Genomic DNA, 14552 nt, shown 5'->3' with positions numbered 1-14552 from the left:
ACATGTCATCTCCTAGACTATGAGCATCTCGAGGGCAGGTCTTGTTTCACTCTGCACTTCGTACTCTGCCTTGCATATAAAATCTGGCCTTTTGGAATATTATTTTAGATTATACGAAAAACCGTTTAATCAGGAAAACTTACTATTTTGATTGCTCCTAACACACAGTTAAATATACAATACTTTGATTGCTCCCAACACACTATTAAATATACAATATATAATAATCTGTGCTTCCTGTTGAAGTTGTTATTTTGCCAGCCCAGAAGTTTGATTATCATGGACCCTTTAGCACATTATAAGATCTCTCTTAAATTATTATAATGCACATTTTAAGATCTCTCTTAAATTATTATTATTATTGTTGTCATTTTGGTTGCACTGGGGTTCAAACTCAGGGCTTTTTGCTTGTTAGGTGCTTTACTGCTTAAGCCATCCGTCCACCCCTTTTTTGCTCAATTACTTTTGAGATAGGTTCTCAATTTTTCCTGGGGCTGGCCTGGACTTTGATCCTTTTACATATGATTTCTGAGGTGGCTAAGATGGTCTCAAACCACATTCTTCCCTATCTCTACCTCCTTAGTAGCTAGGAGTATAGACATGAGCCACTGGTACCTAGCTTGATTACATTAATTTTCAGTAGAAGTTACCTGTTGTCCTGGATTGATTTCATCTTACCTCATTTTCCCAAACAAATCCTTTTCTTTTTATTGTGAAAATACTGTACAGAGGGGTTACAATTACATGGGCAAGATAATGAGTACATTTCTTAGAAGCATTGCAGCCTCCTCCTTTGTTTACCCTTCCCATCCCTTCCCATTTCCCCCCCTTACCCCCACCCAATATTCCTCCCCCCTCCCCCACAAATCCTTTTTAACTGTAGATGCATTTGTCTGTTTCCTATCTTTAAAGATGTCTGCTTATTTACTCATTTAGTAGATAGATTGGTAGAGAGAGAGAGACAAAGAGAAAGACAGAGAGAGAGAACTATGATATGTCAGATACTGTGTTTATTTCTGAGGAGAACAGTACCAATAAGTGCCGTGATTTGACTGTCATTCATAGGAAAGGACTGACATTTCAGTGAGTGATGTAATATCTTCTGAGGTCCATAATGGAAAGCTTGGAATTCACTCCTCTGCCACTATCTTCTTCTCTAAATTTCTATTATAATTGTAGGCTGTAGCGATCTAGTGTTGATAGGTCATTATAAACTCATTCTTATATTTAAGTGTTGTTTCCACAGGAAGTCAATACCCTCTTTTAGGATAAATATCTTATCTCTTTGTCTCTCAAGTGATACTAGACACACAACAGAGATTGTAATCATGAGTGTTGAATTGGTAAATCCTTGACACTCTGGTACTATTTAAATTGGGTCATGATGTGTACAAAGATGGTAATAATAATAGGGCCTATACAGAGGAGTTACTGTTGTTCCCAACATGACAGGTGAAAGATTGAGAGTATGTGTGCATGTGTACGTGTACACAGGCAAGTTCTGAGGCTTATGCTCTTGCTTAGCTTTTTTCCTCAAGGTTGGTGCTTTGACTTGACCCATACTTCGATTTCTGGCTTTTTACTGATTCATTGGAGATGAGTCTCATCTGCTTGGGCTGGCTTTCAACATAATCCTTAGGTCTCAGCCTCCTGAGAATCTAGGGTAATCAATGTGAGTCACTTGTGCCTGGCCTCACTAATCTTATGACTGAGCCTGGCACCGGTGGCTCACAACTATAATCCTAGCTACTCAGGAGGCTGAGATCTGACGATCATGGTTCAAACCCAGCCCAGGCCAGAAAGTTCGTGAGACTCTTATCTCCAATTAACCACTGAAAAACTGGAAGTGGTATTGTGGTTCCAGTGGTAGAGGGCTAGCCTTGAGCTGAAGAGCTGAGGGACAGCACCCAAGCCCCGAACTGACTCCCCTCCCCCCCAAATCTTATGACTTGGGTATTGCCTTCCTTTTTAAGGGCATAGAATAGTTTTTGTGGAGGTTTTGTTGTTATTTTCTTATTTCGACTCATTTTACAAATGCAAGAATCATTCTTTGTTTGCAGGCAGACTAAAAACAAGGTTGTGGGGTTAGGTTTGGCCTTTATATTATATGGTTTGCAAACCCTGGTATTGTAGACATAACATTCCCATATCTGGAGTTGCTCACTTTTACATAAAATGTATTTCTCAACCTAGGGTTAGACAATCCTTATAGTATAATAATGATATGTGGCATCTTAAAAAGACAAATGCCTGGTGAACCAGTGTCTGCTTGCTCTTTGGCTTGTGTAGTTAAAAAAAAAAAGTGCCAGCAGTTCATAGATGACTGTGCTGAGCAGCTATTTTTGCTAATAATGCTGGGCAATGGTTGCTAGTATTCTATACAGATGGAAGTAATACTAGTGGATTTCCTAAGAAAAATAGAGCTAGAGATTTGGTTTTATTATCATTTTTTAACTCGGCCTGGGCGCTGTCCCTGAGCTTCCTTGTCTCAAGGCTAACACCCTACCACTTGAGACACAGCTCTAATTCTGGCTATTTTGGTAGTTTTAATAGAGAGAGAGTCTCACAGACTTTTAAGTTCGGTTGGGTTTCACGGGATCCTCAGATTTCAGCCTTCTGAGTAGCTAGGATTACAGATGTGAGCCACCAGTGCCTGGCTTGTTCATTTTATTTATTTATTTATTTAGAGACAGGGCCTTGCACTATTCTCTACACTGGTCTGGAACTTGAGGTCCTTCTACTTCAGCTTCTCAAGTGCTAAGATTACAGGTGTATGCCATATCCTGCTAAGATGAAATGTTAGTAGCAGAGCACTCACAGGTGAAACTGCTTTAGAATTGCATAGATGCAATGCTCCAGTGTTGAATGGAGTGGAGTACTAGAGAAAGGAGGGTAAAAGTGGAAGTAGCTTTAAACTGGACTTTGAAGGATAAGGGCATTTTACATTTTAGCAAGAAGGAAAGGAGTTCCTTTCCAGAAGGAAAATGGATTTTAGGACTGGAATGGGCCTACTCTATTCGGAGGCTCTGCTCAAGCCACTCTAGCAGGATGTGTTGTGGATTGAGCCAGGAACCAGAATGAGGGTTCCTAAATATGTCAGTTAGAGAATATATCCTGAAAGGTATTGGGGACAGAAGTTTTTCAAATACGGCAGTGATCAGATAAAATTAGTGCTTCTCATGGAGAAGATATACTTCAATAAAAGGTGAAGTAAAAGATAAGCATTTTATGCCAACTGCCTAAACTTAATTTTCCTGGGTTTCATCTTTCTCATTTGTGAAATGAAGTTGGAATAGGATATGTTTTCCAAAGCTTTATTTTTAGCTTTTAAAATACTTGGATTCTGTGGGCTTTTCTTTTAGTGAGTGCTTATAGGGGAAATACTCATAGACCAGGTTTCAAAATTAAGCTATAAATACGAATATGAGTCAAGATGTCTTTTAAGTTCAAAAGCTCTGAAATTAGAGCCTTCCTATACTATAAATATTTCATCTAGGACCATATTGGCCTACATGTTAAATAAGAAATGTCATACTAATTAAATGAATGCTTGTGCTATACAAAATTTGATGGACTGAAGTCTTAGGCATACTTTTGAAGAATGTGGAGTGGTAACCTTTGAGAGACTGTAGACATTAGATCATCTGGATTATAGAGGAGATACTAGTACACATTTTAGTCACCTGGATCTTAGACATTGCAGATTCTTTTTTTTTTTGGTGGTGGGGGGTCCGGTCGTGGGGCCTGAACTCTGGACCTGGGCGCTGTTCCTCAGCTCTGCAGCTCAAGGCTAGCACTCTACCACTTGGGCCACAGAGCCATTTCCGGCTTTTTTCTTTTTACTTAATGTGGTGCTGAGGAATTGAACCTGGAGCCTCCGGCATGCAAGCCAAGCACTCTACCGCTGAGCCACCTTCCCAGCCCCACATTGCAGATTCTTAACCCCCAGAATTTAGTCAATTGCAGCAACTCAGAATCTACATTTATATATAGCAGGTTCAGATATGGAGGGTTTGTGAGTCATCCTCTAAAAATAGCTTTTATTAGTGTCTAGTGCCAAACCAAATAGCACATATTTAAAACATAGAATTTGATGGACTTTGCTATAAGTCATCATTCATGAAATGATGTTTTCACCATCCCTTTGAGATCTGTCCTTAGACTCTGGACAGCCACCTGTCCTGTCATTAGTAAAATGGTATCTCCTATAGAAGTTTACATGAGAACTTATAATATACACTAAAATTATCTTCCTTTCTTTCAGCCTAATGAAATTTGAGATTTATGTATATATGAGGACAAAAGGAAGTTGTTCCTTTTCTTGTGGAATGAAACTGTGAAACTCACTCCTTCGTTTCCTGAAGATAAACATCTCTTGAATTTGTCTTTCCAGGCTGGCTTCAAACAGCCTCCTCAGATCTCAGCCTCCAGAATAGCTAGGATTACAGGTGTAAAATTCTTAAGGTAGTTCTCACTTTGTACTGTATACTGTATAATTTGTCAAAAGCATAATTATTAATTATAAATGCATAAGGAAATGAATGAGGTAGAAAAATTAAAATTTACTGAGTACAGTGTAATTTAAACATTGAGAATTTAATGTGTCATTTTTTTATTCAAAGACAATAGGAAGGGGCTGGGAAGGTGGCTCAGTGGTATAGCGCTTGCCTTGCATGCATGAAGCCCTGGGTTCGATTCCTCGGCACCACATAAGCAAAAAGAAAAAAAAAAAGCCAGAAGTGGTATTGTGGCTCAAAGTGGTAGAGCGCTAGCCTTGAGCTGAAGAGCTGAGGGACAGCTCCCAGGCCCAGAGTTCAGGCCCCACAACCGGATCAAAAAAAAGACAATAGGAATAGCTTGGACAATTTTTTTGTTTCACTTTTTAAAATTGTTATTATAAAAGTGATGTACAGGCCAGGCACAAGTGTCTTACACCTGTATATCCTAGCTACTCAGGAGTCTGAGATCTGAGATTGTGGGTTTTTTTTTTTGTAGATATATTTTTATTGTATATATTTTTATTATAAAAATACTGTACAGAGGGGTTACAGTTACATAAGTGATGTACAGAGGGGTTACAGTTACATAAGTCAAGTGAAGTAATTTTCTTTTTGGACAGTGTCACCACTTTTCTCGCTCTCTTCCAGAATGCTTGCTTGCTTGCTTTTGGGGGGGGGTGTCAGTCATGGGGCTTGAACTCAGAGCCTGGGTGTTGTCCCTGAGTTTTTTCACTCAAGGCTACACTACCAATTTGAGCCACAGTGTCACTTCTGATTGGTTTTTGCTTTGCTTTGTTTTTTGTTTTCTGGTAGTTAGATGGAAATAATAGACTCACAGACTTTTCCTGCCCTGGGCTGGCTTTGAACCCCAATCCTCAGATCTCAGCCTCCTAAATAGCTAGGATTACAGGCATGAGCCACTAGTGCTTGGCAATAATTGCTTTCTTGATGTGGAGTTAGCATTTCTAGGCCTTGGCCAAATAGTTCGTCTTCTGTTTGGATCAGCTTTCAACTAATTTAATCCTCATTATAACTCAGGCAAGGTAGATATTAATGCTGTCCTCAAGTTTGTAGAGGCTAAATGTTAGACCAAGGTAGTGCCTGACAGCATGGTTCCAGAAATACTCAAAGTATATTTGGTAAGCCAGCACTACTTTGTAACCTGATGGTTGGCTGTAAACAGGAAGTTGGAATTTGTAAGCTTTTTACAATTTTGATTTTTCTAGCAGTTTTTTTCTAATAATTTTTGTAAATGTGATGGGCCAGTTTGGATATAAATAGTCCAGCTATACTCTGGATGTTTTTACTAAAAGCAGGAACTTGTGAATACTCAGGTGTGTATATTTATGTGTGTTGTTAATATTTCAGCAATTTAATTCAATTAATTGATGGTTCTGATTATGAAAAACAACTTCTATTCTTAATTATAATACTTAGGGAAGGATGAAGTTTATTTCAAAAGCTACTGGTGGTATATTTAGGCAACATTTGAAATTTGAAGTAGAGCAGAGCTGACACAAGTAGCTCATGCCTGTAATCCTAGCTACTCAGGAGGCTTAGATATGAGGATTGTGGTTCAGAGCCAGCCTAGACAGGAAAGTCTGTGAGACTCTTACCCCCTAACCACCAGAAAACTGGAAGTAGTGTTGTGGCTCAAAATGGTAGAGTACTAGCCTTGAGCTAAAAGAGCTCAGGGACAGTGCCCAGGCCCTGAGTTTGAGCCCCAGGACCAAAAATAAAGAACAAAAGAGGGTAGAGCAGATTCCCTTAACTCAAGGAATTATAGGATCCATCAGTTTTTCTTTCTTTCTTTCTTTCTTTCTTTTTTTTTGGGGGGGGGGGGCGGTCGTGGGGCCTGAACTCTGGGCCTGGGCGCTGTCCCTCAGCTCTTCAGCTCAAAGCTAGCACTCTACTACTTGAGCCACAGCACCACTTCTGGCTTTTTTTTCTTTTTGCTTATGTGGTGCCGAGGAATCGAACCCAGGGCCTAATGCATGCAAGGCAAGCGCTCTACCACTGAGCCACCTTCCCAGCCCCCATCACTTTCATTGTATTTATATACAAATGTCTGTTTCTTTGGGTATATACTTGAGCGTCGGATAGCTACTTCTTTCTAGGTGGCTATACTGGGCTTTTGCGTTGGATAGCTACTTCTTTCTAGGTGGCTATACTGGGCTTTCAGGGGAGACATTCTGCCTTTAGCAAAAACAAGCAGAAAGTATTTGTTCATGTCCATTTGTAAAGATATTATTCAGGGGAAAGTTTTGAGAAAAACCACAGTAGTCTGACTTTCAACATAAATAGCTTCCTTTCGTGTGCTGAACAAGAGTGAGTGGTGCTCCACCACATAGATAGCATGAAGTGCTCGAGCACAAGTTATACTCTGCGGTAGTTAGCACATGCATCCTTCCAGCTCTTTTGTTTGGCCTGCTGAATATTTCTTAAACTTACCTCATCATATTCAGTTACAATGAAAATCTCTTTGATATGAATACCTAGCACTGATTACCTGTCTATTTATAACATGGTATGTTAATAGCAAAGGCACAGTTTGGATGAATGTTAGTACTTCTACTTAGATGGTCCCAGCCAACCTCTTACCATTTATCTTTGCAACCTATGTTCTGGAACCTCTTCGATAGAGAAGAAATAATAAGTTTAATACTGCTGTGGTGCAGGTAACCATTCAGCTTTTAATAGGAGATTGTGACCATGAGGATTTAGTTTAGCTTGGGCAGAACACAGAGTGTGTGAGAAAGAGTAATGGAAGAGGTTTGAATGTGAGTAAAGGGAATAGAGTTATCCCCTGAGATGGGGGAAGCTGCAGGCAGATCACATTTGGGGAGGGAGGATGGAAGAGTTCACTTTTAGACATACTATTGGAGATACTGTGTGAGTGAAGTGGGAGAGAAATGACTGGACAAGAAAACTTGAGGTTTGTAACTGGTACAAAAGCTGTAAGACAAATGGGATCATAAAGGGAGCCTTGGAAGGGAGTTTGAAAGACAAGAAGGAGTTAAAGGAGATGGGAAGAACATGCAGTGAAAACGTGAAAAAAAAAAGTGTGCGTGGCATCCTGGAAGATGTAATCTAGTGTAATCTAGTTTCACTATAGCAGAGCCTGAGAAAGGAGCTTTCTTGCAGATGACTTATTTGGGGATTTGTTGATATGAAAAGGAATCTGGGAGTCTAGGGGAAGCAAAACTTTTATGGAGCTCATTACTCCCTTGAGCAACTCAAGGAAGTCTTGCGAAGACAAGATTGTGCAAAGCAGAGGGACTATTGATTTACCAGGCTCTATTCCCCACAGATAAAGGGTTTCCCATTCTGCTAACATTTTTCCTAACTTCAGGTTTGTGTGTGATTAGATGGCATCTCTTAAGAGTCCCCCAGCACCCAGTGAACTAGCGATCGACCAAGGGCAGATGACTGTACAGGAGTGAAAATGTGAGGTAGCTCAGAGGTGTCCTGAGTAGCTAAGATTTCAAGTGCCTGCCTTGTTGGTTTATTTTTTTTTAAATATTTGCCAGACACAACAGCACACATTTCAGTCTATAGAAGATAGTGTACAATTATTTTTTAAATGTTATTTTATTGAAAAGATGCTGTACAGAGGGGGGGGTACATGAGTAAGGTAATGAGTACATTTTTTGTCCAGCATTGTTACCCCTCCTTTGTTGTTCTCCTGCGGCGAACGCCTTCTCGACCAGCGAGGAAGAACGACCACCACACCAGGAGTCTTCTCAGATCACACTTTATTGGAGAGCCTTTTTACTTGTAGGAGAGCTTGAGCGCGAGAGAGCGTGCACCCAAAACATGGCCGCTTATATAGGGAATAGGGACATGTGTCGTTCTATCATTGGTCGTCTGCCTTTCACCGTCACCAGGTGCCACGGGATTGGCTGGGGACTCTACGTGGCTCGCGCATGCGCAAAGCCCAGGACCCACCGTCCCACCAAGCACTGTCTAATATGGACCTCAAAGCTGCAAGGGAGTGGGCGGCGCCTTGTAATGGCGTTCGCCCCGGCTCCCTGCATTCTCCCACCATCCCTTCCCTACCTCCTTATCCTTCCCACCCTCCCAAAGTTGTAAAGTTCATTCCCAACATAGTGTCTTATGAGTATCATTGTCACAATGGGTCAAACTGAAACGCTTGTTTCAGCGTTTTGTTATTCCTCTTCCCCAAATTAGATAAATGTATATTGAAGATGCAGGGTACCAAAATCAAGTACAGTGACAACGGGATATACCATAGGGGGAAGACCATACACAGGAAACAAAAAAATCACATATATTTTACACATATAATATATGATACAATATGCATATATTATATATACATCACATTTTCTTGATTCATTCATCTACTGAAGGGCATCTGGGTTAGTTCCATATCTTAGCTATGGTGAGTAATGCTGCGATAAACATAGTTGTGCTTTGGTATGGTCTTGTTTGTGTAAATGCCCAGAAGTGGGATTACTGGTTCATAGGCGAGCTCTATGTGTATAGTCTTTTTTTTTTTTTTTTTTTGCAAATTTTTTATTGTGATTAAATGATTATATAATATCACAAATTTCAAAGTATTGTGAGATAAATGATGCTTAAAGTCACAAACACATTCTAACCTTCATGGGGCAAATTGTCTATTGTGGTCTATAAAGTTTATGAGTTCTATGGGCTTTGACTATATACAGTTATTTCTTCCACATCAGGTGATATGTACATTCCTTTCCTTTTGCATAGTATCAGCTGTTACCTCATTCCCAGTCATTCCCTCTCTCCCATTGCTGCCATTGCTTGGTTCGTTTTGGTCAATGTCCAGTGCGGCTGATGGGTCCCACTGTTGTATGTTTTCCCGTTTCCCTCTAGTTCTGTGTCCTCCTCCTAGTTTCCCTCCGATGTGCACATATATACCATATATGTGATCAGCAGCATGGGGTCATTTAGTAATGATTCAACCAGATGAGTGGAGGTCCTTTGTTTCTTGAGTCTTATTTACTTTGTCATATCACCTTACATTTTGGATTTAATATCCTCTTATCAGGGAGACCATGTGCCATTGTCTGCTCTTGGCTTACCTCATTCAACATGATTTCTTCTAGTTCCATCCATTTCCTTGCGAACGCCATTATTTTGTCCTTTCTAATGGCTGCATAATACTCCATTGTATATAGATACCACAATTTTTGGATCCATTAATCTGTGGTGGGACATCTAGGTTGTTTCCATATCCTGGCTGTTGTGAACAGTGCTGCAATAAACATGGAGCTGCATGTGTATAGTCTTTTGAGGAACCTCCATACTGCTTTCCAGAGTGGTTGAACAAGTTTACACTCCCACCAACAGTGAAGTATAGCCATTCTAACTGGGGTGAGGTGGAATCTTAATTGTTGTTTTGATTTGCATTTCTTTTATGGCCAGAGAAGTTGAGCATTTCTTCATGTGTCTATTGGCCATTCTTATTTCTTCTTTAGAGAAGTCTATCTTTTAAGTCTTTAGCCCACTTATTAATGGGGCGATTGTTTCTTTGAGGATTTGTTTTTGGAGGATTTAATTTTTTGAGTTCTAAGTATACTTTATATATGAGGCCCTTGTCTGTTGTATAGCTAGTGAAGATCTTCTAATCTGTGGGCTTTCTATTGATCTTACTAGCTATACAGCCTATAGAAGACAGTGTACAATTATTTTCTATCCCTTAAAGGTGCTGACCAGTAATTTTGTAAATAGAAATTGTGTGTTAATCAGGACCTTTATTTTATTTATTTTTTTATTTTGTTGTTGTGGAGCTTGAACTCAGTGGCCTGACTCTGTCCCTGAGCTCTTTTGCTCAAGGCTAGCACTCTTACCACTTTGAGCCACTGTTCCACTTCTGGTTTTCTGGTGGTTAATTGCCCAGGATGGCTTTGAACTATGACCCTTAGATTTCGCCTCCTCACAGGGTTACTGGCTTACCAGGACTCTTGAGTTAAAGAATATAAACACTTAGGGAAACACATTCACATAAAGATGCCTAGAAACCTTAGTCAAATGTTTCCTTCCTTGAATAACTATCCTACGTACAGTGGCTATATTTGCTTTTAGTTGCAAAATTTGAATTAACTCATTATAAATATTTTACCTAAAATCATTGTAGTGTATGTGTAATAAAACTGGTAAGAATGTATGAACATGCCTGTGATAATTTTAGGACTCTCTTATAGGAATATAGAAAAATTGCCAATTTCCGTTGTCTCCCTTGCCTTGTTACCTACCATTGTTTCTCTCCTTAAACGATGGAGTTAATGAGTATAATAGCACTTCTGGGCTTTATTTATTTCTGTATTGTTTTGATTTTTGGGTGCCAGTCTTGGGGCTTGAATTCAGCCCGGGTGCTGTTCCTGAGCTTTTTTGCTCAAGGCTAGCTCTCTACCACTTTAGCAACAGTTCCACTTCCAGATTTTTGGTGGTTAATTGAGGATAAGTCTCACGGACTTTCCTGCCTGGGCTGGTTTCTAACCACAATCCTCAGATTTAGCATCCTGAGTAGCTAGGATTATAGGCATGAGCCACCAGCGCCCGGCTTGGATTTTATTTTTAAAGTTAACTATAATAACTTGTTTAAAAATAAAATAATGTTTTAGACTATCTTCCTTTTTTTCTTTCTTTAAACAGATAGAAGGACAAGGACAGAATCACAAGCACTGGCTGAAGGTAAATATGTCTTTGGGAAATGATTATTCAAATATAAATGGAAAGTCATTACTTAAATAAAAATCCAGATTGGCTATATGTGCTTTAAGGAAAATATTGTATGTTTTGCTATTCTAAAAATGTCTGTAGAAAATATTGTCTAGTTTCTGGTTTAGAATAGGAAGTAGTGGGAAAAGTATAAGTTAATTAGAACTTTCCTTTACAGCTCTCTTTCAGTATGAGAGGTGAGTGATTTTCTTTGGATCCCTTTCTAAGTCATTTTAGTTATCACTATTTGTTGATTGGTGAAGGACTAAGTTATAATTTTAGTAGTTTAAAAAAATGAGTGCATGAATATATGTTTATATGGGTACGTATATATGTATGTATATAATATCTTCTCTTAGCTTGCATACAAAACATACTTTTTATACATTATCTTAAGTAGGAATTCCACATATTTCTGGGCTTGGTCCTTTTTTTAAAAAACACCTTGGAAGTAAAGAATACTTAGTCAAATATATAGTTGTTATTATAAGATCCTGATTACATTTGTAATAAATTACTACTTATTGCTTATAATTACCTTGTAACAAATTAATAGATAGTAAAACATGTATTTTTAATAGATATACATTGTTTTCCAATTAAAAAATGATCAATTCTAAATGTCTTTCTGTGTTTGACCAAGTCATAAACAAGATGCATTAAATTTCAGAATCAGCCTGTCATTAGAGCTGATGCGATAAATTTTCCCTACAGTCCTTCAGAGTTGTCACAACTTACCTATTTTGTGTTACTTATTGGTCCTTAACAGTTTGTATACAGAGAGCTTGTTGGGTAATCAGTGATGCCTATGAATCCTACCTCAGTGAAAGGATTGTTGTAATGATTCATAATTGACTAAAATCAAATACCTGGAATTAAGAAGGAAGCCTGTTAGACTAAAGCAGTTACCAAATACAAAAAAATATATCATGACAGAGTAATGTTTTACATTAGAATATTAGCTATAGGAGAGGCTGGGAAGATGGCTCAGTGGTAGAGTGCTTGCCTTGCATGCATGAGGCCCTCAGTTCGATTCCTTAGCACCACATAAGTAAAAGCAGGAAGTGGGGCTGAGGCTCAAGTGGTAGAGCGCTAGTCTACAGCTGAAGAGCTGAGGGACAGCTCCCAGGCCCAGAGTTCAGGCCCTATGACCAACAAAAAAATAAAATAAAAGAAATAGAATATTAGCTATACGAATAGTTCTACTCATGAATTTTAATTAATGATGAGTCTACAACAGCTGTAATATGAAAATATAAGTATTTTCTATCAATGACAAATTCAGTGGTTTGTTGACTAATCTTGATAGAATTACACATTTTCATATAGAAGTTAGTAAGAAATTTCCTACTGAGAATAATAGAATATTACATTCTTTCTGTGGACGCTCCAGATAGAGAAAAGTTAATGAAAAGTCAGATTAATCTTATTTTTACCATCATAGTTGAGTAAATGGTTTTTTTGTGTTATATACAACTTATTTAAAGAAGAATAAATACACTGGTTGTGGTTGTGCATGCCTCTAATCCCCAGCACCTAGGAGTTTGGGGCAGGAGGAAGGAGTTCATGGCCAGTCTGGGTTACACTGAGAACTGGTCTCAGAAGAAAAAAAAAAAAGTGAAGCTATATATCCTTTCTCTAAACATATCCTAATGATCCTCATTTTTAAAGTAAGAAGTTTGTGAAATAGCTTTGAACAATCTTTTGTTGCCAATAATAGCAGGAAAAAACAACATTGTTTACTGCAAAAGAGAATTGAAAGTAGATGTTAAACTCTGGAGTTCCCTGCCTATAATAGAGCTTGCATGTTGGCTTGAAGGAACACGAAGTCAATATGTAAACATGAATGTATGTATGTATTTAGCTGTCTATATATTTGTGAGATACCGAGTTTTTTTGTTTTTGTTTTTGTTTTTTGTCAGTGCTGTCCCTCAGCTCTTCAGTTCAAGGCTAGCGCTCTACCACTTGAGCCACAGCTCTACTTCCAGAGGCAGAGTTTTTAAAGAGAGAATTGTCATAAATGCTGTTGAAGGAATGTGATATTACATACACTGATGTTTACGATCTAGAAACGCAAAAATGCTAACAGGTTTCAGGTAGCCCACCAATACTTTGCAGTGCCTTCAGTAGTCAGAATCACGTGCAAGGTTACTATTGCCAGCCTACAGCAGGGAGGGCCTGGAACATTGATATGCTGAGCCTGTCAAGCTCCTGGTGGCAGACTGGGGATTAGGGAATGGCAGGTTCTCTAGTGAGGTTTGGTTGATAGAATAAATAGCACTAATATTGATTTGAAAGGGGCCATTGGAGGGTATTAGACTCACTGTGTTCAAGGTTAGCGCTCTACCACTTGAAGCACAGCACCACTTCTGGCTTTTTTCTGTTTATGTGGTACTGAGGAATCAAACCCAGGGCGTCATGCATAATTGGCAAGCACTCTACCTTTAAGCCACATTCTCAGCTCTCCTCCTGATTTTTGTCTCTTGAATGGTTGGGATTACAGACATGAGCCACCATACTTAACAGTATTTGTCCTTCTTAAGGACAGGATTATTTGATAATCATTGTTCATCAGCCATTAGTTAAAGTTTGTAATTACTTTTCCCCAAAAGTTAATTGAAGTATTTAATCAGTGGCTAGATGCTTGCTTGGTGTAAATATTTTAGAATAAATTGACACTAAACTAAAATGGTTGTGCTTGAGTCTTCCTTTGGTGTAGATGGTCCATTCTTGATTAAAGATTCTATTATTTGCTAGTGATGACATTAAGCCATTCTACCTGACATCTTCTTAGATGGACATTAAAATAAGAGCCCTTGGTTCATGCAGAAAATTAAGGGTACTTCACTTCAGAAAACCTTAACCTTCCAGCTCAGATTATGAGAGAAGAATTTATGCATTTCAGTAAGGGATGGAGCTTTACTCCTGTTTGGCAGATTCCTTCTTGAATTCACTCCGTTTGTCCTAAGAAGGCAGGGAACGCCGTGTTATAGAATATTTGTTTGTAGCAGGTAGGAGTGCTTCTGTAACCCTTAGTGACTTGCTTTTTTATGAGGATGACTGTTGGTCTTAGGGATCTATTCTGGCTATTATTGCCATAATGCTTAAGAACAACTATTGAAAATAAATTCAAAGATAGTTAAGGGAAGATAGTGAGGGAAATATTGCTGTCTAAATATTGCTTTAATATCTTAGCAACAAACATTTGCTTGCTAATCTTGCTCTTGGTTTTTCTTAAGCATTGGGGAGTTTATATTTGAAGAATACCTTTATAGGTAACTAACACATTCCATTTCATTTGACCAAGAGATAACTTCTTTTATGAATGCCATTGTA

The 14552-nt window shown here is 38.7% G+C and overlaps 1 protein-coding gene across 6 annotated transcripts in view; it reads left to right on the top strand.

The window, feature by feature from the left end:
• Cyrib (CYFIP related Rac1 interactor B) overlaps positions 1–14552 on the top strand; it is a 113188-nt gene that overhangs the window by 64698 nt on the left and 33938 nt on the right. For all 6 annotated transcript variants that reach the window (XM_069991401.1, XM_069991398.1, XM_069991405.1 and 3 more), the window contains one exon: positions 11151–11189. Coding sequence is in view for 2 of the 6 variants with exons in the window: in XM_069991405.1 (XP_069847506.1) it covers positions 11151–11189 (39 nt within the window). In the remaining 4 variants the exon portion in view is untranslated. The remainder of the gene's footprint in view (positions 1–11150; positions 11190–14552) is intronic.

The sequence above is a fragment of the Dipodomys merriami genome, unplaced genomic scaffold (assembly GCF_024711535.1).
Source record: "Dipodomys merriami isolate MVZ:Mamm:240054 unplaced genomic scaffold, mDipMer1.0.p SCAF_4, whole genome shotgun sequence".
NCBI lineage: Eukaryota > Metazoa > Chordata > Mammalia > Rodentia > Heteromyidae > Dipodomys > Dipodomys merriami.
Note: the sequence above shows the minus strand (reverse complement) of the source record. Positions and strands in the feature narration are given on the sequence as shown.